General features: G+C 59.3%; 1 protein-coding gene across 4 annotated transcripts in view; it reads left to right on the top strand.

Moving 5' to 3' along the window:
• The window catches only part of SEPTIN9 (septin 9), a 211,982-nt gene that overhangs the window by 81,222 nt on the left and 111,053 nt on the right, over nucleotides 1-19,707 (top strand). The window contains exon 1 of one of the 4 annotated variants that reach the window (XM_017525027.2): nucleotides 1,832-2,467. The exons of 2 other annotated variants lie outside the window; for them this stretch is intronic. In XM_017525027.2, the coding sequence (XP_017380516.1) occupies nucleotides 2,413-2,467 (55 nt within the window). In that variant the 5' untranslated portion in view covers nucleotides 1,832-2,412. Of the gene's footprint in view, nucleotides 1-1,831; nucleotides 2,468-4,992; nucleotides 5,469-19,707 lie in introns of those variants that run through there. One more of the 4 variants, XM_017525030.2, reaches the window with a different exon arrangement.

The following is a 19,707-nucleotide window of genomic DNA, read 5'->3' as shown; positions in this document are numbered from 1 at the left end:
GGTTAGATATGAGGGCAAACTTCCTGGCTGGGAGTGTGGTCAAGCCCGGGTTTTTGGGGAACCTCCTTACCTGGAGGATTCGAAGCCTGGCCATGTGGCGCTGAGTGATTACATTGAAGGGGCAGCAGCCGGGGCTGGAGCGGGTGGGCTCTGAGCACGGTCACGCAGGCACAGGTGCTTTCTGGCCTCCCTCCTGCCATTGTCCCTTGGGTTCCCATTTTAGTGAGGCGTGTACCCTGGTGGGGCTCCCCATGGAGCTAAATATGTTTGCTGCCCTGTGCGTGGAGACAGAGAATGCACGATCAGCTGACCCTGTGCTAATCTGGTGGAAGTCCATGCCAGCCCTGGGAGAGAACAATTGCATGGGTGTGTCCACACTCACCAGGTGCTTTTTATAAAAACACTACAGAAGAATGCCCTGGCTCGGGATGGATGTTGTGCCGGACCCGGCATCTTCCCAGGGGGCTGCGTCATTGGGCTGAATTTCTTAGGGACTGGACCCCCAATTCCCCAAATGCAGCGTGGACAGATGGCCCAGTAGGGCCTGGACTGTCCGATAGGCCCAGGTGCTGGAGTTCAGACAAGAAATATCCTGGCCTGGTGTGGAAGACTGGGGGGGCGCTATTAATGGCAGCAATGGCTCCATTTCTGAAACCCGGGATCCCAGGCAGACGAGGGTGTGCACGCATCTGAAATGTCTGTGGTTTTGCAGTTCCCGTGTCCACAAACTCACTTGGTTGAAAATAGTTCAAAATATCCAAAGCATGAGGGAGGGAGTGACTGCTTTTCTTAAAAAGGAAGGACTTGATTTCATCTACTTAAAAAGCCAACCAAACCAGAGCGTTTTCCGAAAGAGACCTGGGTATAACCCAGCAAGCAGCACCTCCTGCCCCCAACTCTCCAGGAGGGCTGTGGAGTCTCAGTACTCCTGCACATTTGGGATATTTCAGAGCGGGGGAGGGACAAGCGGGCAGCCAGCGACCCCAGACCCAGGATGAGCTCTCAGGCACTCCCGGGCCACACACTTAACCGACCGGAGTGCAGTTGTAGAGTTGCAGCCTGCTGCTGCGTGGGTGCGGGTGTTATTCCGTGCTGTGAATTCTCACATGGCCCCTGACTCTGGTGGCCGGGAGAGCACGCAGGAGTGGGTTTCTGGCTCCCCAGGGTGAGTGGAAGAAGCACCTCTCTCTGTGTAGGTGCCAGACCTGGAGGGCCCTTCTTGGGGATGAAAGCCTCTTGCTTCTCAAGCTCTGTGTCTAACCCAGGTCCCCAGGTCTATCCCAGCCCTTCGGCCCTGCCTGCCTTGTGGGTAAGAGAGTTTAAGGGTAGCGAGAGATCGCGGGCCCGGACGGGAAGGCCCCGCCCCAGGTTAGGGGCCAGGCGGGAGGGAGAAGCCCCGGGGCCATTCCCCTTCTGCTCACTCGCTGCCTAGCTCCTTCCTTCACACCTTGGAAAACTTCTCCTCCTGACTACTTCTACTTCCTGCTCTCAGGAGGCCCTGATTGGGGAGGGAGGGAGGCGGCGCCTGTCCCTGGCTTCTCTGACAGCCGTGTTCCATCCCCGCCCTGCGCCCCCTCTCCGGGCCAGTGCCTTCTCCAGGGCCCACCCATGGGTGCAGCAGTGGCCCCCGGCTTGGGGGGGTCGTGGTGGGGGTGTTAGCTGCAGGGGTGCCTTTGGTGGGTGGGAGTTGGTGGCCTCTGGCTGGTGCCATGGGACTCTCGTGTTTGCCCCTCGCCCCTCGGTCTTGAGCCCACAGGCTGGGATCTCGCCCGCCCGCCGCGTGCGCCTCCACTTAACCCTTGCAAGCGCAGAGCGCGCGGCGGCGTTGACAGCGAACTTTGTTTGGCTGCCCAAATACAGCCTCCCGCAGAAGGACCCTGAGCTCGGGGAAGGGGAGGAATCTCTTCCCCTCTGGGCGCCCGCCCCCCTCGCTACAGCCCGGCCTCCACATCCGCCCACATCTGGCCGCAGCGGGGAGCCCACGGGGGAGGGGCTGAGGCCGCATCCCTCACCGTCCCCTGGGCGCGGGCCAGGAGGGGAGAAGGGGGGTCCTCCGGTCTTGTGCCCAGGACTGTCCCCCAGCGGCCGCTCGGGCCCCAGCCCCCCAGGCCCGGCCTTGACAGGCGGGCCGAGCAGCCAGTGCTAGACCGGGAGGGCCAGCGCCGGTGCAGGAACCTGATCCGCCCGGGAGGCGGAGGCGGGGCGGGGGCGCAGCGCGCGGGGAGGGGCCGGCGCCCGCCTTCCTCCCCCATTCATTCAGCTGAGCCTGGGGGCCGAGGGGCTCCTCCGGCAGCGAGCTCTGCACTGCAGGAGCGCGGGCGCGGCGCCCCAGCCAGCGCGCAGGGCCCGGGCCCCGCCGGGGGCGCTTCCTCGCCGCCTCCCTCCGCTCGACCCACTTGCCCACCAGCCACCATGTCGGACCCTGCGGTCAACGCGCAGCTGGACGGGATCATTTCGGACTTCGAAGGTGGGTGCTGGGCTGGCTGCCGCGGGCTTGCTGGAGAGGACCCCACGGGTGGGCCTGGCGTGGGACTGGGGTGCGCTGAGGGGAGGCGGGACCCCCAATCCAGGCGCCCTCCCGCCAAGAGCGCCCCCAGCCCCGTGCCCGCGTCGCCTACGTGGGGGACCCTGTTTGGGGGACCTGCGGGGACTCTACACGCCCTCACAAGACCCTGCGCTCGCCCTGCACACTGCCGCCTGTGTTTCCTTCCTTTTATTGTTGTTTGTGTTTGCCGAGCGACAGTGACCGCCTCGAGGGCTCCCGGGGCTGCCTCCGAACTCTCCAGGGCGCGCAGTTTCACTCCAGGAAATCCATGGGTTCCCTCCCTTTGGCTCTTCCCAGCGGCTCTCGGGACCTCTTGGACCCGGCGCCGGGATAGGGAGATCATTCCTCACCTCCGACCGAGTGGACAGCCGTCCTGCTCGTGTGGACCGCCCTCCCCTCCCCCACGCCAGTTTCGGGGCCGCCAAGTTGTACAGCCCACGGGCCACTAGCACAGAACGGACACGGCCCAGGCTGTGGCAGGATCCAGAGTGGGACGTCCCATGGCCCCCATCCAGGCCTGGGACATCCTCATCCGCCTCCCAGAATCGGGCTGTGGGGGGCAGAAGGGCCTGCGTGCCGGCACGGAGAGCATTTTGGCCCTCTCCTGTCTTCGGGGTTTACAAAGTGTGTTGGGACTTGCGGGGCTGCTCCCTCCGAGCCTGGGTCTGGCGTCCGCGTCCCTGAGCCTGTGAGTGCGTGCGCTTTCCTGCGTCCTCGTGACTGCCGGTGCTGGGGCTCTGCATCCTGCGTCAGTCCGCGGGAGTAAATACGGCCGGCGGAGGGGAAGCTCACACAATGGTCTCCAGCGCTCTGGGGCAGGGCTTCTGAGGGGCGGGCCTGCTTCTGCCGGGACCTGGAGCCCCCGCCCCCTCCGAGGGGCTCCCAGGCAGACTTGGGCAGAGCCCTCCGGTGGGCGGGGAGAGGGAAAGGCTGGGTTGAAAGGAGTAAATGTCCAGGTGTCAGGCCAAGCTGGGAGGTGAACTCCTCCCTCCACGGCCAGAACCAGGGCTGGCATCTGGGTAGTGTCCTGAGCCCAGCTGCCCACATGGCCCACCTAAGGTCTGCCCCATCTGGTGGGGGAGGCGGGGCCACTTGGGGGACCAGAACCTTGGCTGGATGCCAAGCAAAGTGCCAGGGGCTGTGCTTCAGGGCTGGGCCTGCGAAGGGTGTGGGGTGGTGATCCAGGAGGGGGTTGTGATCCAGTGGCCAGCTCTTGCTGTGCAGACTGTGAGCTGGAGACATCATAGGCACTTTGTCACCTTAGTAGTGGAAGCACTTTTTCAGGCTCTAGCCCTTTGCATCCATGCTTGCCAGAAGGAGGGGTGGTCTAGATCTGCAGAGTTGGGATGGCTCACCGTCCGCCCGCCACACCCCCTCATCTGGACATCGTGGGCACATGCTCATACTGGGGTCTCCGTCTCCCTAGGTCCACTGTGTTCTGTTGAGCCTCCTGCAGGCCCCAAGTGGACATGGCCTCCCTGCCCCTGCCTCTTTGCAACTCTTCCCTGTGACTGCTCCTCCAGGGGCCTCCCTTATCCTGAGTGTCCAAGTGGCACCACTTAGCCGGTCTGACCACTTTCCTGTAAGCGCTTGTGGTGAGAAGCCTGTGTTCTGCCCCTGCGGACCTCTCCTCCTACCTGCAGGATGGAGCTCTGCTCTCAGTCCCTAACTGAAAGTGTTGGGCTGCTGGTGGGATTTCTGGGGAAGAGCTCTCTGGGCTCAGTGGGAGCCCTGTGGGGGAGGGGAGGCCAGGGTTTGGGGCTGTGTTGGTTGTACAGCTGTCACCATTTGCACCATGGAGGTTGTCAGTGCCCCTGCCCTGGGTCTCTGTGTGTAACTCCACCCTCGCCCCATGTGCCTCCATCTGGAGCCGCTTCTGCGGCTGCCTCCCCAGCCAGTTTCATGACCCTGTAATTTAGTCCAAGACAATGGGCTCATTGAGACCATCCTGGTGTAACAGTTGGCAATCCTTTGGCTCTGGAGGAAGATTTCTCAGTCTTGGGGAGAGGGGGGTTCGATCTGCTGGTTCCCTGTGCGTGTCAGTCTCCCCCTTGTGTGCCCTGAATGGTTTCACTGGGGATTCTGATCTTAGAGTTATAGGTGGCTGGAGTGGATGTGTGTGAGAGTGTGTGTGAGTGTGTGCATGAGAGTGTGTGTGTGTTTGTGTGTATGTGAGTATGTGTGACTGTGAGTGTGTGTGTGAGTGTGTGCATGAGAGTGTGCGTGTGTGTGCGTGTGTGTTTGTGTGTATGTGAGTGTGTGACACTGAAAGTGTGTGTGAGTGTGTGCATGAGTGTGTGTGCGTGTGTGTTTGTGTGTGAGTGCATGTGAGAGTGTGTGTGTGCATGAGTGTGCATGTGCATGGGGGCTGACCTGGGGTATGGAAGGGTGACCCTCCCTGAAGCCCGAGGAACCTGGAATGTAGCTGATGGGTGTGGGCGTGTATATGGGAGATGGACGACCTTGGGTTGACAGACAGATGTGGGGAAGGGGTAATTGGAGGAGGTGGAGGAGAGAGTGTCATTCAGCCCAGCAAGGGGTGATGCGAACTGGCAGCTTCCAAAACAGAGTAGAGAAAGGTCAGCACTAGCTAGTGGGGGAGAAGTTAGTATGGAGGAGGCGGACCTTGAGAGAGAGTAGGAACTGGATTTCGAGAGGAAGGAGGAGAGCCTTCTGGCTAGCGGCAGCCGGCAGCAGTGGGGGAGGCCGGAATGAGCTGGCTGGAGAGAGGGCTGGGGCATAAGGAGGGGCCCGCCTGTGAAGATCAGATGGGCCAGGCTGCAGAGGGCCAGGCGTGCCCACCAGGAGTGTAGCCGGTCCACGGGAGGCATCTGGAGTAGCTGGGAATGGGCACGGCAGCGGTGCCGTGGGAGCACAGGTCTCCTTCCCCGAACAGCTCACCTGGTGTCTCGGTTCCTGCAAGGTAGGCTGAAAGGGTGGGAAGGAAACTGGCGGCTCCTTGCAGTGCTGGGATGGTGGCCCCACGGATCCTGAGGCCAGCGGATGTGGGTGCCTGTCACCATGTGGGTTGCTGAGGGGCGGAGACTCCAGGGGCCCCCCCCAAAGCAGGGCGAACTCTGAGCCATGGCATCTCTGGGGGCAGTTTTCAAATTGAGCAGACATCTAGGTCTGGAATCCTGCAATGGAGGCCACAGGCCCTGATCAGGGTGTCTTGGGAGGTTTAGAACTGGTGGCAGTAAGCAGGGCAGAGGGCAAGTGACCTGGCCTGGGAAAGGGGGTAGGTGCCCAGGCTGGCACAGCACACCCACAAGGAGCAGGTAGAAGGGAAGCCATCTGTGGGCACGTGTGCACACTCGGAGTTAAAATTCTGCCAGTGCCCCATGTCCTGGGCACGTCCACCCCCTCCCTAGGGAGCACCTTTCCCTTCCCTCCTGTCTCCTTCGCCCAGGGCCTTCCCCATCCCTCCTGTCTTGGGGACGGAGGGTGCCGTGGCTTTATGCTCCATCACTGGTGAGCTGCATGGGCATTCAGTCCTTCGGCTGTTCTGGCCCGGTCCTTCAGGCTCAGGGTTCCCAGGAACCGAGAGGGGATCAGTGTTTTCCACAGACTCACACTTCCCACATCCCGCCTTTGCTCCCCTTTCAGGACAGGTCTTGGGGCTTCAGGGTTTTAGGGCTCTGAGAAGGCCCCCCATGTAGGGGCAAGGAGAATGTTTTCTATTTTGCCGATGAGATTTTTGGAGTCTTGTTTTCTACTTTTCCACGGCACAAACGGGCCTCCAGGCGGCTGCGGCACCCGCCACTGCCCTGCAATGGGGTGACAAGAGGGGTGACCCCTTCCTCTGTCTCCCTTCTGATTGGTGGAGGCACGGGGCTGGCAGACGGCATGTACTTTCTCGAATTCAGGCCAAATCTGTTATCGCAAACACGATTACAACTCCGGTCTTTGTGTAACAAAAGCCATTCCAAGTGCCAGCTGTTGGCCTGCTTTGCCCCGCGGTGTTTGCTGTAACCAGATTTGCACGCCGAGAAGGAATCCAAAAGTCCTTGGTATTTGTTGAAACAATCTGGCCCAGGACCCACATGCTCAGATCCTAGAGCTGTGTGGCATCCGAACTTCTCCCAAGCCCCCACTGTTGCCCAGGGAGTACCCTCTGAGCTGTGTCCTGGAGGCAGAGCAGGCCGTGGGAGGGGCTCCGGGGTGGGAAGGACCACGTGAACGGTGCCTGCTTGTCTGAGAGTCCCGACACCTCCAGGACGTGGGTGCTGGCGCTGGCTGAATTCAGGTGTCTCTTTCCTCTCTAGAGAAAAAGGCCTTGTTGCTTGGTAATAGGTGCAGACCTGCCCCTAATTAATGCCAGTCGGCCTCTTGCGTGATGAATCCTGCCTTTCAGCTAAGACTCAAGGCCTCCTGTGAATATTGCTTCCCTGTAGTTCGAGCCTTTGTGTTGGGAGGCAGGAGCCATGGGGGGAGGGGCAGGCCTCTTACACGGGTCCCACAGCCACTGGCAACACTGACTTGATGCTCTTTGAGTTCAGAGCCCAGGGCCAGACAGACCCACTGTCCCGACTGCGAGCAGGTTCATTTAGAGGAGGGCAGGCACGGCACCCAGGCGGCAGACGCACTGTGACCAGCCTTGCAGCTGGGCTGGGAGCTGCCTGGGCTGGATGTCCAGGAGGGGCAGGTGGAGGTAAACACCAGGACATCCCTGTGGTGACAGGGTGGCCGCAGGCTGGAAATGCTTTCTGCAGGCTGTGGCTGTCCGGGAAGGTTTTGAATGGGGCTAGTGGACAGAATTTGCATCCAGAGGGACAGTGCTTTGGATGAGTGATGGGTATGACAGCTTAGGGATGCCTGGGCTGACCTCACTCTGCTGTTGGAAAGCCGGGCAGCTTAGGTTTCTTCAGTGTCTTTGCCTGTTTCCCGCCTGTAAAGTGGGGTTAGAAACAGCTCTCTTCGAGGGGTGCTGGGGGACTCAGTGAGATGCAGCCATGGCACCAAGCACAGGTCCTGCCTCCTAGGGGTGTAGTGGGTGCCTCAGCTGGTGTGGCATCTGGGTGGGGGGAAAGGGGGCGTTTGCAAAGGACAGGTGGGTTTGGATGCTTAAAGATACAGGTCTGGGGGATGGGAGGTCTTGGGCAAGGGCCTGTCTGATGCCACGGTGTGAAAGAGGCCGGACAATGTGGTCACCACTAATTATGGAAAGCACGGCAGACACCAGTGCCCATAGGGCCCGCATGGGGTCCCTCTGAGTCCAACAGATACCCAGGCCTTCGGTGCACCTGTGGGACCCTCCTTCTGCCTGCCTGGCTGACACTCTGTCTGGAGGCTGGGGTCATGTGGACTTCGGGTTCTTCTTACAGGGAGGTTGTCCTGGACTTCCCTGCCACCCTTTACCCCCACCTCCACTGGATTGTCACAGATGGGTGGACCATGAGCCCATCTGCAGGGCCAAGTGCTGACAGTGACGCGAGCACTTGCTGGATGACTGGACCGTGAAGATAGCGGGGGCGCTGGCAGCCTGCTTTCGGCTCTGCAGGCCAACCTTGCCCCGAAAAGCGGTTGTGGCAGGGCGTGTGTGGCAGGGAGGGGTGCCCACTGCCCTGAACATTCTCGTCCAGCAGGCCTCTGCAAGGGCCCAGTCGAGTGTGGTGCAGAGCTGGGCCGGCAGCTGGGACACTCTCGTCTTGTCCAGTGATGAGACCCAGGGCTGATGGGCCAAAGTTGGGTGCTGCTTGCCCAGCCCGTGGACCTATCCTCGGAGAATCCCCACACCCCCACACTGGGCCTCGGGTGTCAGCAGGTTGGGGAGGGTGGTGGGTACCTGGAAAAACAAATCCACCTGAGCCGGAGCCCCCAGGGGTCAGTATCAGGCGCAGTCAGCACAGCGCCTGCTACGCGGTGGCCGCCTGCTCGTCAGCTGTCTTGGTGGTGGAAAGCGTGTGTGCTGGCCACACATGATGGGCGTCACCAGGGAGGTGCAAACGTGCAGATTGTGCACTTGTCCTGTAGGAGCCAGGGTCAGCCTGGTGACTTGTGGCCTCTGCCTGCCCGTCGGGAGAGAGGTGCTGTTCCCTGATATCTGGGTGCCAGGGGACCAGCAGGGTCTCCTCCTTTTCCCACCTCCCGTTTCTTGCATACCCAGGCATCAGGGGAGGTCACACTCAGGATAAGGCTTGGCCACCAGGTTCAGGGCGTCACTGTTGCCATCTCTTCCCTTTGCCTGCCAGCCAAATGCCCCTCCCTCACCATGCCAGGGATGGGGCTCGTCTGTTCCTCTAGGCTGCAACTCCAGGCGATTCCACCACCCCAGCCCCCATCTTTTTTTTGATTCATCCCAGAAACCCAGCCAAAAACCAAGTTCCTGTGCTCTCTCCCTTGACAAAACCGCTGAGGAAAAATGGTCAAACACTGGCTTTCTTTCCAAAGCTCTCTTGGTTTTTCCCAAATTTGGAGGCTCTGAGTTGCTTATGAGACCAAAGGGTCCGGAACTCTCTGGAACACAGTCACAGAAGTGGGAGGATTTGTCATCTGTCCAGCCAAACAGACCCACCATTTGGCCCCTAGACACCCCCAGGCGCCTGGGGGCATTTCTGGGCTCAGGCTGTTTAATTTGGTCTACACAGCCTGAGGCTCCGTTTAGACTGCTCCAGCAGACATTCTAGAGACTTCAAGTTTGTTGTCGTTTTTAAAAGTCCTGCCAATGCCCAGAAATGTAGACAGAGGGACAAGAAGAGGGCATTGATGTCAGCCGGGAGCATAAACAGTGAGGCACCCCTCCTGCCTCCCGCCCCTACCTCCTTACCCTGTGCCTGCCCCCGCTGCTCCTGCAACTGGGTCTCCAGGGATTCCCGTGGCCGTGGGGGAGGCGAGAAATCGGGGCCCAGACTCTACTTGGCTTCTTGTATTCTTTTGTTTCTTCTTGTCCATCTTTTTCCCCTGAAATTCCTGAATCTCCCCCTACAGACTTTGGGGTTCCATCTCCCCTGGCATCTGGGCCAACTGGGGAAGCCATCATTTGTCCAATATCCAGAAAATCAAGGGGGCTGGCCTCAAACACATCACAGTGCTCTGCTCCCCACATGGCGTCGAGTTTCCTGTGTCCCCAGAGCCCGGCTCCTCTGCCTTAGACGTGGGCAGTGAAGCCTTGCGGCCACTCAGAGCAGCTTTCCTGGGAGAGTCTCCCCCAGCCTTCCCATCCACCTGCTTCCTCTCCCCTCCTCCTAACTCTGGCCATTGGAAGGGTCATCTGGAGACGCAGGTTGCTTCTGGGTGTCAAGATGGGGGGCAGTTACCCCACATCCCCTTGTCTTCAAAGGGCACCCTCAGAGGCTCAGGTCTTGGGGGGTGGCGGAAGGCTGGGGTGGGGAGTAGGCGGTTGTCTCGTGCCACCTGGGTCTTAGGTAGAGTCTGAATGGACAGGTCGAGGCCGCTGGCTTTTCCGTCTCTTCCCTTCCACAGCGCTGCCCCTCTGAGGGGTTGGAGCTCTCAGGAGCCCTTCATAGCCTGAGGCGGGTCTTTTCTGACTCTGAGCCTGGTTTCGAAGCCTCTAACCTGTCGCCAGGGGCATGAAGGGCGTTCCTGGCTGTCTCCGTCTACAGACTTTGCAGGCAACAGCAGCTCCCTGGGGCAGGGCCTGGGGGTCCTGGTACCTCCTTTGGGACCGCTTGAGCATGGGGGAGGGAGCCACTTGGGCCCAGGTAGACCCCTTCCTATCTCCCCGAGGTTCTGGATGGACCCATCTCATCTTTTTGGCGGGAAGAGAGCAATCCCAGGTGTGGGGAGTGTGGCCTGGGCGGAGACACCTAGCCTCTCAACCCCCAGGCGGGGCCTGGAAGATGGAGATGGCTCCGCTTCTGCCAGCTCAGCAGCCAGTGGCTGGTGCATTTCCATGCGGTCCGGCAGGATCTCCTTCTGTCCCCACCCCACCCCATGTACAGGAAGCTGGTTCCAAGCAGGGACCCTTGGCCCTGCTTTCCACATGGGTGGGCAGTTTCCCTGCAAGGGGCAGGCCAGGCACCTGCTCTGTGTCCCCTGGAGACTGATGTTATCTGCAGTAAGAGCATACATGTCTTCCTGGCTCCAAACCAGGTGTGGAGGGGCGGCCTCCTCCTCTGTCCTCTGCCTCTTGCCCCTCATTAGAGGTCAGGGAATGGAGGGCTCTGTACGTTTGCTGGGGTTGGGTTTTTTCCTTTGGTTTAAAATGAAGGCCTGGAATCCCTGGCACAGACTGCCCGGTGAGGGGTGCTCCTTGGTAGCCACATGAGGAGCGTTACTGCTAAATGTCGTGCCAGGCCAGGAGCGTCGCTGGGAGTGGGAGAGGCACTGTTTCTCCAACAGCTGTCCATGGGTACCCCAAGGGCCAGGTCTGTTCTAGGCACTAGGGATCTAGGCATGGACTCAGGAGAAGGAGCAGAACAGGAGGGCTTCCTGGAGGAAGGCCTCCTAGCCAGAGACTGGGGTAGGAGTTTGCCAGGCAGGTTTCCAGGCAGGTGATGCTGGCCAGCTTTTCTTTTCTTTTCTTCTTTTTTTTTATGGATGAGAGGTTGTTTAATGTTGCCCAGGCTGGCCCTGACTGCCTGACCTCGCCTCCTCAGGCACCAGACAGCTGACCTGAGCCACTGCGGCTCCCTCTTTTATTTTATTTTCTTCTATTTTTTGAGACAGAGTTTCACTCTTGTTGCCTAGGCTGTGCAGTGGCCCGACCTTGGCTCACTGCAACCTCAGTCTCCCAGGTTCAAGTGCTTCTCCTGCCTCAGCCTCCTGAGTAGCTGGGACTACAGGTGACCACCACCATGCCCAGCTAATTTTTTAAATTTTTAGTAGAGGCAGGGTTTCATCCCATTGGCCAGGCTGGTCTCGAACTCCTGACCTCAGGTGATCCACCCACCTTGGCCTCCTGAAGTGCTGGGATTACAGGTGTGAGCCACCACGCTTGGCCTTGTCTTGCCATTTCTGCAGACTCATAGTGTGTGTGTAAGACTCTGTATGCTTGTGCCTGGCACAGCTGCCCTCGGTGCTGCGGTGGGAGGTGGGGGAGAGGGCTGTTGGTGCAAGCACAGGTCATGGCATGAGACAGGCTCCCCCATCCAAGCGGAGTGCACCACAGCATCGAAGGGGCCCTGCTGCCCATGAGATCCAGGCTTTGCATCTGTCCTCCTCCCCAGGAGGCCTGGAGGGCTGGGAGGGACCTGGGTGGTGATATAACCCAGGTGGGGAAGAGGCACTATGGGAAGGGCAGAGGGGGCTGCAGGTTTGTAGCAGCGAGCTTTAAACCCTCAGCCTCCACCAGAAACCTCAGATAGGGCTGCTTTGCTTTTTTTCTAAACTACAAAAGAAACCCTTGGCTGTCTGGGCCCCTTGGGGGCGGGTGGGGGAGGAGAGCCTTCATTCGCACCTTTGCAGGCCCAGTGCAGTGCAGAGGGAGGAGAGTGGAGGCAGACGCAGGTTCCCCCAGCCCCCTGCCCTGCCTGGTTGCTGCTCCCAGGGACAGCTGGGGTGGGGGCCACAGAACGGAGACCCCGGTGCGGGAGGAACTCTTCCCCCAGCCCTGGCTGTGGCCATAGCAAGGCCAGGCTGGGACGACCTCACTCAAATATTTACACCTCTCCTAATGTTTAAATGATGAAGCAGGCTCCTGCACACAGCTGCCCTGGAGCCAGCTGTCCTGGCCCTGCCCTCCTTCTCTCCCTCCCTCCCTCCTTTCTTCCCTCCCACTCCCCCTCCCCCTCCCCCCCTCCCTCCTTACATTCTTTGTCTCTGACCCAAGTCCAGGCCCTTCCAGCTGTTCCCCCATTCCCCACAGGCACCTCCTCTGACCAAGCTTCTCCTTGTTATTTTTCATAACCATTTCCTTTTATTGAGCACCTCCTAGGTGCCAGGCCCTGGGCTGGTACTTCGTATACAAGGTCTCTTTTAATCCCCCCCTAGAGCCCAACAAGATAGATTGGGCTGCTGAGGCCCCAGCACTGGAAGACTGGCCCGGGTCCTTCCCGTCCCACACCTGCATCCATCCGTCACTCCCCGCTGCAGAGACCTGTTCCCTGGCCCCTGCCTGAGCATATTGGAAATCTCAGTCTACTAGTCCTTGGAGAGTGGGGATGGCTGGGGGTCCTGGCCCTGTGGTCCTTCAGGGCTGCCTTCTGCCTCAGTTCAGCCTGGCTGCTCTCCCACTCAGTGACTGTGTTTGCGAAACCAGAATAACAGTGCTACCTGGCAGGGTGGCTGGGCGGCGTGGGAGCGGGAGCCTGGAGAGGCCGAGGGTGGTGCCAGCGTTGTGGGGATCTCCAAGGGAAGCTCTCCCAGGCCCAGGAGTGTGGAGTCAGAGAGTGTGACGGCCCAGCATGCCGGCTCACGTCCGGCCTTACCCTTGTCCACACAGCAATGTAGGGGAGTCAGCCTCTCAGTGCCTCAGTTTCCCATCTGTGAAATGGGGACAAGAGTAAATCACTGTCTTCGTGTATGGTAAGCACTCATATACACTGACTGCTGCAGAAGCAACACAGTGAACCCTTCTTAGGCGTCTGCTACATGCCAGGCAGGGTGCCAGGCCCTAGTGGAAAGGGGACAATGATGGGCTAGCTGGCTCCTGACCTCGAGGGCTGTCGAGCCGGGAGGAAGGCGCCGGCTGCCCTGGCTGTGACCCGGAGTGGGGCGATTCTTGAAGAGGCTGGCTGGGGGCTGCCTCCCTCTCCTGCCTGTGTTCCAGGGCAGGGTGTTAAACTGGGTTTTATCATGGATTTCCAAGGCCCTGCCTGTGGGACCTTGGGCAGGTTTTGGGACCTTGTGACCATGTTCCCCTCGTCATTCAGGTCTTTGTCCTCAGCGGTGCCTGGCATGCAGTGGCTTCTGCATGTCCTTCGGTGTGTGACCGACCCTGGAGCCGAGGCTTGGCAGCTGAGGCTGGATGTTGTCCTTGGTTAACTTGTCCCGGGAAGGTGGGGGCAGGGTGGGGCTGTGAGCTGGCAACTCCAGGTCCCCAGCAGCCTCCGGTTGGAGGCTTTCCTCTGTAAGATTCTCTAGGGGAGGGATGAGGAGTTGGGGGAGAGGAGGCTTGTGAGTCTTCTGGAGGCAGAGGTCCACAGCTGCAGCTCCCTAGAAACACTCCGCAGTGCCCAGGCTCACCTGGCCCTCCTGAGCCAGAACCACTGGGAGTTGGGGACCAGCAATCCAGTTTTTAGTAAGATCCAGACATGATTCTCCTGAACAGTCAGAGCTGAGAATGACATAACTGGAATTAAGACGTTAGAACTATGGAGGAAACGAGAGAACGGGCCCAAAATGCGTAGGAACCTCAGCCACATAGCGCCACATGGAGAAAAGCACCCAGCATTGTCACTGTATGAACCTGTTTCAAACACACACACACACACACACACACACACACACACACACACACGACCTCAGCCACATAGTGCCACATGGAGAAAAGCACCCAGCATCGTCACTGTATGAACCTGCTTTACACACATACACACAAACACACACACGCATACACACACATACATACACACAACACACACATATACACACACAGACACATACCTCAGTACAGAGTAGAAAGATATTTGTCAGAATATTGATGGAGGTTACCCGGGCTGTGGATTTCTAGATTTTTCCCTTTGTTTTTCTGCATTTTGCAAATTTTCTGCCTGTGCCTAAATTCCTTTGATAGGAAAAAAGCAATAGATGTTGTTTTTTAAAGTTCGTGGTGGCTCACGTCCGTAATCCCAGCACTCTGGGAGGCTGAGGCAGGAGGAATCCTTAAGCCCAGGAGTTTGAGACCAGCCTGGGCAACATAGGGAGACCCACCCTCTTAAGAATAAAAATAAAAATAAGTGACAGTTCACTGTCAAAAAGAAAAACACATCACCCAACCTAATCTCCCCACTGGGCTTGAGAGATGAGGAAGCAGAGGCCGGAAATCGACCCATTCCCTGGTCCCTGGTCACTGGCAGTGCGGGCACAGGGGCGTGGGGCTTGTTCCCTCGTGTTGCAGGTCGCTGGCAGTGCGGGCACAGGGGCGTGGGGCTGGCTCCCTTGTGCTGCAGGTCTGAGGTACCAGGTGAACTCTGCTTTGCCCGAAGGTCCAGGTGGCTGGGCGCCATCTCTGCCGGCATTGTGGCTTCTGCATTTTTGGCCACAAGGAATGTGGGCCAGAGGCAGGGTCCTTGATCTCTGCCCAGGAGGGTGAAGTGGGCTGGTCCTCCTTGTCCCTGCTCCAGGGCCCCTGCGGCTGTGCCTTTGGATATTGCTGCCCAAGTTAGTGTGTGGAGCTGGGACAGACCTCACCATGGCCCTTGTGGGGTCATTCTGTGTCCGGGCTGGAAGAGATCTTTCAGTCCAGCCCTTCCTGTTCCTCACCAGGAAACTGAGGCCAGAGAGGTCATCTGCCTGGCCTGGGGTGGGGTGTAGATGGCACTTGTGACTCCTGCATGCCACACCCAGACAGCCCCTCAGCTGTGGGCTTCCCATGCAAGCAGTCATGCTGGGGACGACTTGGCTGAAGCCTGCGATTTAATTAAGAGAAGAATGAGTCCTCCTGCACCCTGTGCCCCTCACACTCTCTCCTGTCCCCACCTCCTCCTGCAGAGGCGTCTCGCACTGGGCGGTGCGTGTCCCTGCTGCTGCAGTGGGGCCTGGGCAGTTCCTGGGCAGTGGATGGCTTGGCTGTCTTTCTGCTCAGTGTCCCCTGTAGCCCACGCTGTCCGGGAAGGGCCGGGAAGCGCTCAGCCACTGGGAATCCGGGAGGTGCTGATTGGCAGGCCTGGCTCCCGTGGCCCACAGGCAGGTCAGAGGTTACAGAGCTGAGCTGGGCTGAATTGGCAGCTCGGGGCAGTGGGGGTGGGGGCTCCTGGCTCAGCCCTGGGCCTCTCTGGCACCAGGGTTTGGAGTTTACTGTAAACAACTCTTTCCTTCTCTCATAGGCCACCAGCAGAACTGAGGGGCCCTCTGAGGGAGATGTGACCTGGGAGGGGTAGTTGTCTGTCCACCTGACCCTTTTGGACAGGTGACCACAGGCTTCCTGCCCTGGGGGCTGGGGGAGTGGTGGGGAGGCCTTTCTGCCTTCCCCACTTGGAAAGTACGGGCAGAAGGAAGACACCTTACAGGGACACGTTTCAGCCTGTTACCCTCTGGCTGTGCAGGGGGCACAGTGCCAGCCCTGCCCACAGGAGGGGTCAGTTCTCTCTGGGATTTTAGCTTCAGCCTTCAGTGAAGGGTAGATGAGCAGTCGGAGGCCCAGGGGATTCATATAACGAGAGAGAAGAATAAATTGCCCACCGCCTAGAAGCTGTGACCAGGCAGGCACTGGAAGTTAAACAGAAGAGCAGGACACACAAGTCACCTGAAAGTCATGGGGTTGGTGTGGTTAGCCAGAGAGGGCTGCGAAGCCTCGGGTACCAGGCTTAGCAGGGGAGGAAGCCCCCGTGCCAATTTCCTGGGGTTGCCGCAACAAAGCCCCACGAGCTGGGGGCTTAAAAGGGTTCTGGTGGCCAGAAGTTCAAAACCAAGGTGTTGACCAGGCTGATCCTTTGGGGGCTCTGAGGGAGGCCCTGGCCCAGGCCTCTCTCCTAGCTTTTGTGGCTCCAGATGCTCCCGGGCATGCATATGCGTCCCGCCACTCCCTGCTGCGTGTTCACATGGCCTTTGGTCTGTGTCTTGTAAGGACGCTTTTTATTGCATTGAGAGCCCACACTAAACTCAGGGCGCTCCCGTCTTGGGATCCTTGACTGCACCTGCAGAGACCCTATTTCAACCCTGCCACAATCACAGGGGTCACTATTCAGTCCACTGCAGCAGCTGATGTTAGGGGGAGCAGAATGTTCTAGGCTTGGGGTGAGTGGAGGGAGCGGGGGTGGGGAGCAGGAAGCCGGGCTCGGAGGCCCCATGGGTCTCCTCTGTCTGAAGAGGGCATGGTGAGGTTCTCATCTCTGGTCTTCTGAATGGCAGCTGCCTCTGAGGAGACCCTTTCCCCTGGACCTGCCCCTCTAGAAACCCCCACTTGGGTCCAGGTCCCAAGGTGGATGGTCAGAAGTGTCTGTCTCTGCCACTCTTGATGGACGAGTGTGGAACAGGAGTAGGAGCGGAACATTTGTCATTTCTGTGGACAGATTCCAGAGGCTCGTGCGTCTGCCGGTGGGGAAGCTGCACGATGAAGCCTGACCACCCCACCCAGCCCTCACTTCACCAACCCTGTTCCCAAAGGCAGGTGGTGTTCCCTGGACTTCTCAGCAGCGGCCCCTGTGCTGTAGCCCTCTCTTGTAGGCCACTCTGGTCGCATCACCCACTCCTCCTTGGGCTCCGGCCCCCCACAAGGCTTCTGGGCTGAAGTATGGGGCCCCCTGGCTGTGTATGGCTCTTGGGGTATACCAGGGGTCCACCCAGGGGCCCGTCCTGCCCACTAGGTTTCCAGGTAGCTTTTTGAGTACTGGCTGGGCTTCATGGAGTTTCCCAAGCATGTCGACTCAGAGCAACAGGGGCCCTGGCCGAGTCTGAGAGACGTCTCAGTCCCGCCCTGGGCTGTTTGGAGCAGCCGGACAGCCCGTCTTCTGGAGCTGCTACCCCTCTCCAATTACCTTCTGGAGTCTTCTGCACCCAGCTGTGGCCTCTTCCATACAAAAGACCCATCTCTTATCTGTGACTCTTGTTCTTTGCCAGCCTCTTCGCGTCTTTGAGGATGGAGACCAGGTCCCCCTCACCCTCAGGTCCAACAGAACCTAAACTAGGTGGCTCTGTGTAGGTTCCCGGGGGGGGGGCTTTGTGGCCATGGTGGCTCTGCCCTCACCTCCAGCCCAGCTTGGGGCACTTTGGGTCATGTCATTGAGTGCTGGTCCCCCAAACCTCTCCCCTGGCTCTGCAGGCCCGGGGAGCAGCTGGCTCCTGGTACAGCTATGACCGGAGCCTGAACTCTGCTCCCTGGGGTCACTGTCCCCTGTAATTAGGCTGCAGCTCATATTGGCCCGGGGAAGAGGCCATCTGCTGCCCACCCTGGGGCCACAACACAGAGACCCTGTGATTAATGGCTGCTCCACCTGGGCCCACTGGCCCCTGGTGTTACACTTTTTTTTTTTGCATTTTTTAAGTGCTTGTAACAACCCTAATGGACAGTGTGACAGGAGGGAGGGGTGGCTTCTCTGCCCAGGCAGATCAGGAATGCCCACTGCCTGTGTGTGCAGTGACGGGTCTGGAAACAGACAGGGAAGCTTGCCCAGAGGTTCCCAGAGGCTGGACTCTCACACCGAGACCGCCTGTGCCTGGCAGCCCAGTCCGGTGCCACTGAGCAGACACTGACCAAAACGTCCCTCAGGGTCTCCAGGACTGGCACGGGTCCCCAGCAGAGCGTCCCATCCATGGGAAGGGAGCCCTGGGCAGCCTTCCCTCTGCTCCCCACTCTCCTCACAGGGAGCTGGGATGCATTTCTGAGAGCATCGGTAAGCCTGGGGTCTGGGAAAGGAGCGTCCGGGGAAGTGTCTGGTGTTGCTGGAGGGTGGGGAGTGGAGGGGAAGGAGGGGCACGTGGTGGGCTGAGGAGGTGGCCGGGGACCCTTTGGTGGGATGAGGAGACTTGGAGTCAGCATCACATTTCCGTCTCCTGAATTGAGGACGAGAGAGATGTCCCGGCCGGGTGTCTAGGACCGCTTAAAGGATGTGGGTGATGAGGAAAGCCTCGTTTTCGAGGATGCCATCCTTAACGTTTGAGGACCTCAGAGCTGCAGCCTGTGGTGTTTTGAAGTCAGTCACCTCCCAGAGCCTCCCTCCTGCCTTTAGTGACTGCCATTTATCAGGGAGTCTTTGACCCTAGGAGACCTGAAAGGTCATCTGATCCCCCTCCTACTCCCAGGCAGGCCACACCTAGACCCTCCCACACAGATCCGACCTCCTCGCGCTTCTGCAGACTTTCACCAGGGAGGGAGGGAGGGTGGGCAGCCTCTCACCCAGTGCCCTGGCGGCCCCACCCCAGCCAGGAAATTCTTCCTCTTTATCTGCCTCACATCTCTTCCCCTGCGACTTCAGCCCGTTTCCCCACAATCTGCTCCTAGTGGAGCAGCCAACAGCTGGCTTAAAACCCAGGGGTTGGGGGGGCGGGGCAGAGAGGTGGGGCGCTCCGGACCAGCGCATCACGTCTGTGTGTGCCGGATGTGCTCCCATTCCCGTCACTCTGATTTAGTAAAGAGAAAAGGAAGTCCAGCAACTTAGTGCGACTTTAAAGTCTGTCGGGAATGACCCTGCGGCTGCCGGAACCAGGGGCACAGGGTGGATGGCGGGAGCAGGCGCAGTGCAGAGGGGCCTTCGTCCCAGGGCAGTTGCCCCTGCCCTTTTGGAGCCAGGGCTGTCTTCCAAGAAGAGGCCCGGAGGCCCCGTGAGCAGTGGCCTCCTCTGGAGCCTTTAACCAGGGTTCTGGTTCTGCTCTGCATAAAGAGAGATGGCTTGAAGCAGAAGAAGCTGCTACGTAGCTGTCTCAGGTACCTGTCACCGCTGTGCGGTGGCTCCCTGACCCTGGGTGAGGCTACTAAGACCCTTCTCTGGTGGGGTGCAATTGTGGCCCCAGGGAGGGCGACCATATAACTTACTGTCCCTTGGGGGACACTTGGGAGTGAAAAGGACCCTTGAATGACTACAGCGGGACAACAGATGTGTGCTGGGGTCGTCCCAGGAGGGCTGGATGCATGGGTCCCTTGAGCCAGAGGAGACACAGCGGAAAGCTGTGCCATGATGGGACCGAGTAGAAGAAGGGCTGGCCGAGGCTGGGGCAATGCGCTTACCAGCTCTGAAGGGCCTGTGTGAGCCGGGGCCTGACGAGAGGGGCTGGGGCGAGGCTGCTTCCTGCCTGGCTGGTCCAGCTCCAGGGCACCCACATTCCCTTCTCAGAACCGGTGAGCCAGTGGCTAGAAGGGGCTTCAGGATTGACAGTTCACTCAGGGAATTGAACAGAAGGGCCAGAGTGGCACAGCGGGTCCAAGGCCGCCTCCCCTCCCTTTTCTGTGTTCTGTTCCTGGGATCTATGTCTTGGGGTTGCTCTAACAGAGTGCCACATCCTGGAGGCTTACACACACAGCTTCCGGCAGCTCCTGGAGATGCCCGCGTTCCTTGGCCTGCAGACGCGTCACTACCACTGATCTCTGGCCCCAGTGTCCATGTGGCTTTCTACCTCTGTCCGTTTGTCTTTCTCCTTTTCTATCTCTCTCTTTTTTTTTTTTTTTT

This window comes from Cebus imitator, unplaced genomic scaffold, assembly GCF_001604975.1.
Source record: "Cebus imitator isolate Cc_AM_T3 unplaced genomic scaffold, Cebus_imitator-1.0 Scaffold36, whole genome shotgun sequence".
Lineage (NCBI taxonomy): Eukaryota > Metazoa > Chordata > Mammalia > Primates > Cebidae > Cebus > Cebus imitator.
Note: the sequence above shows the minus strand (reverse complement) of the source record. Positions and strands in the feature narration are given on the sequence as shown.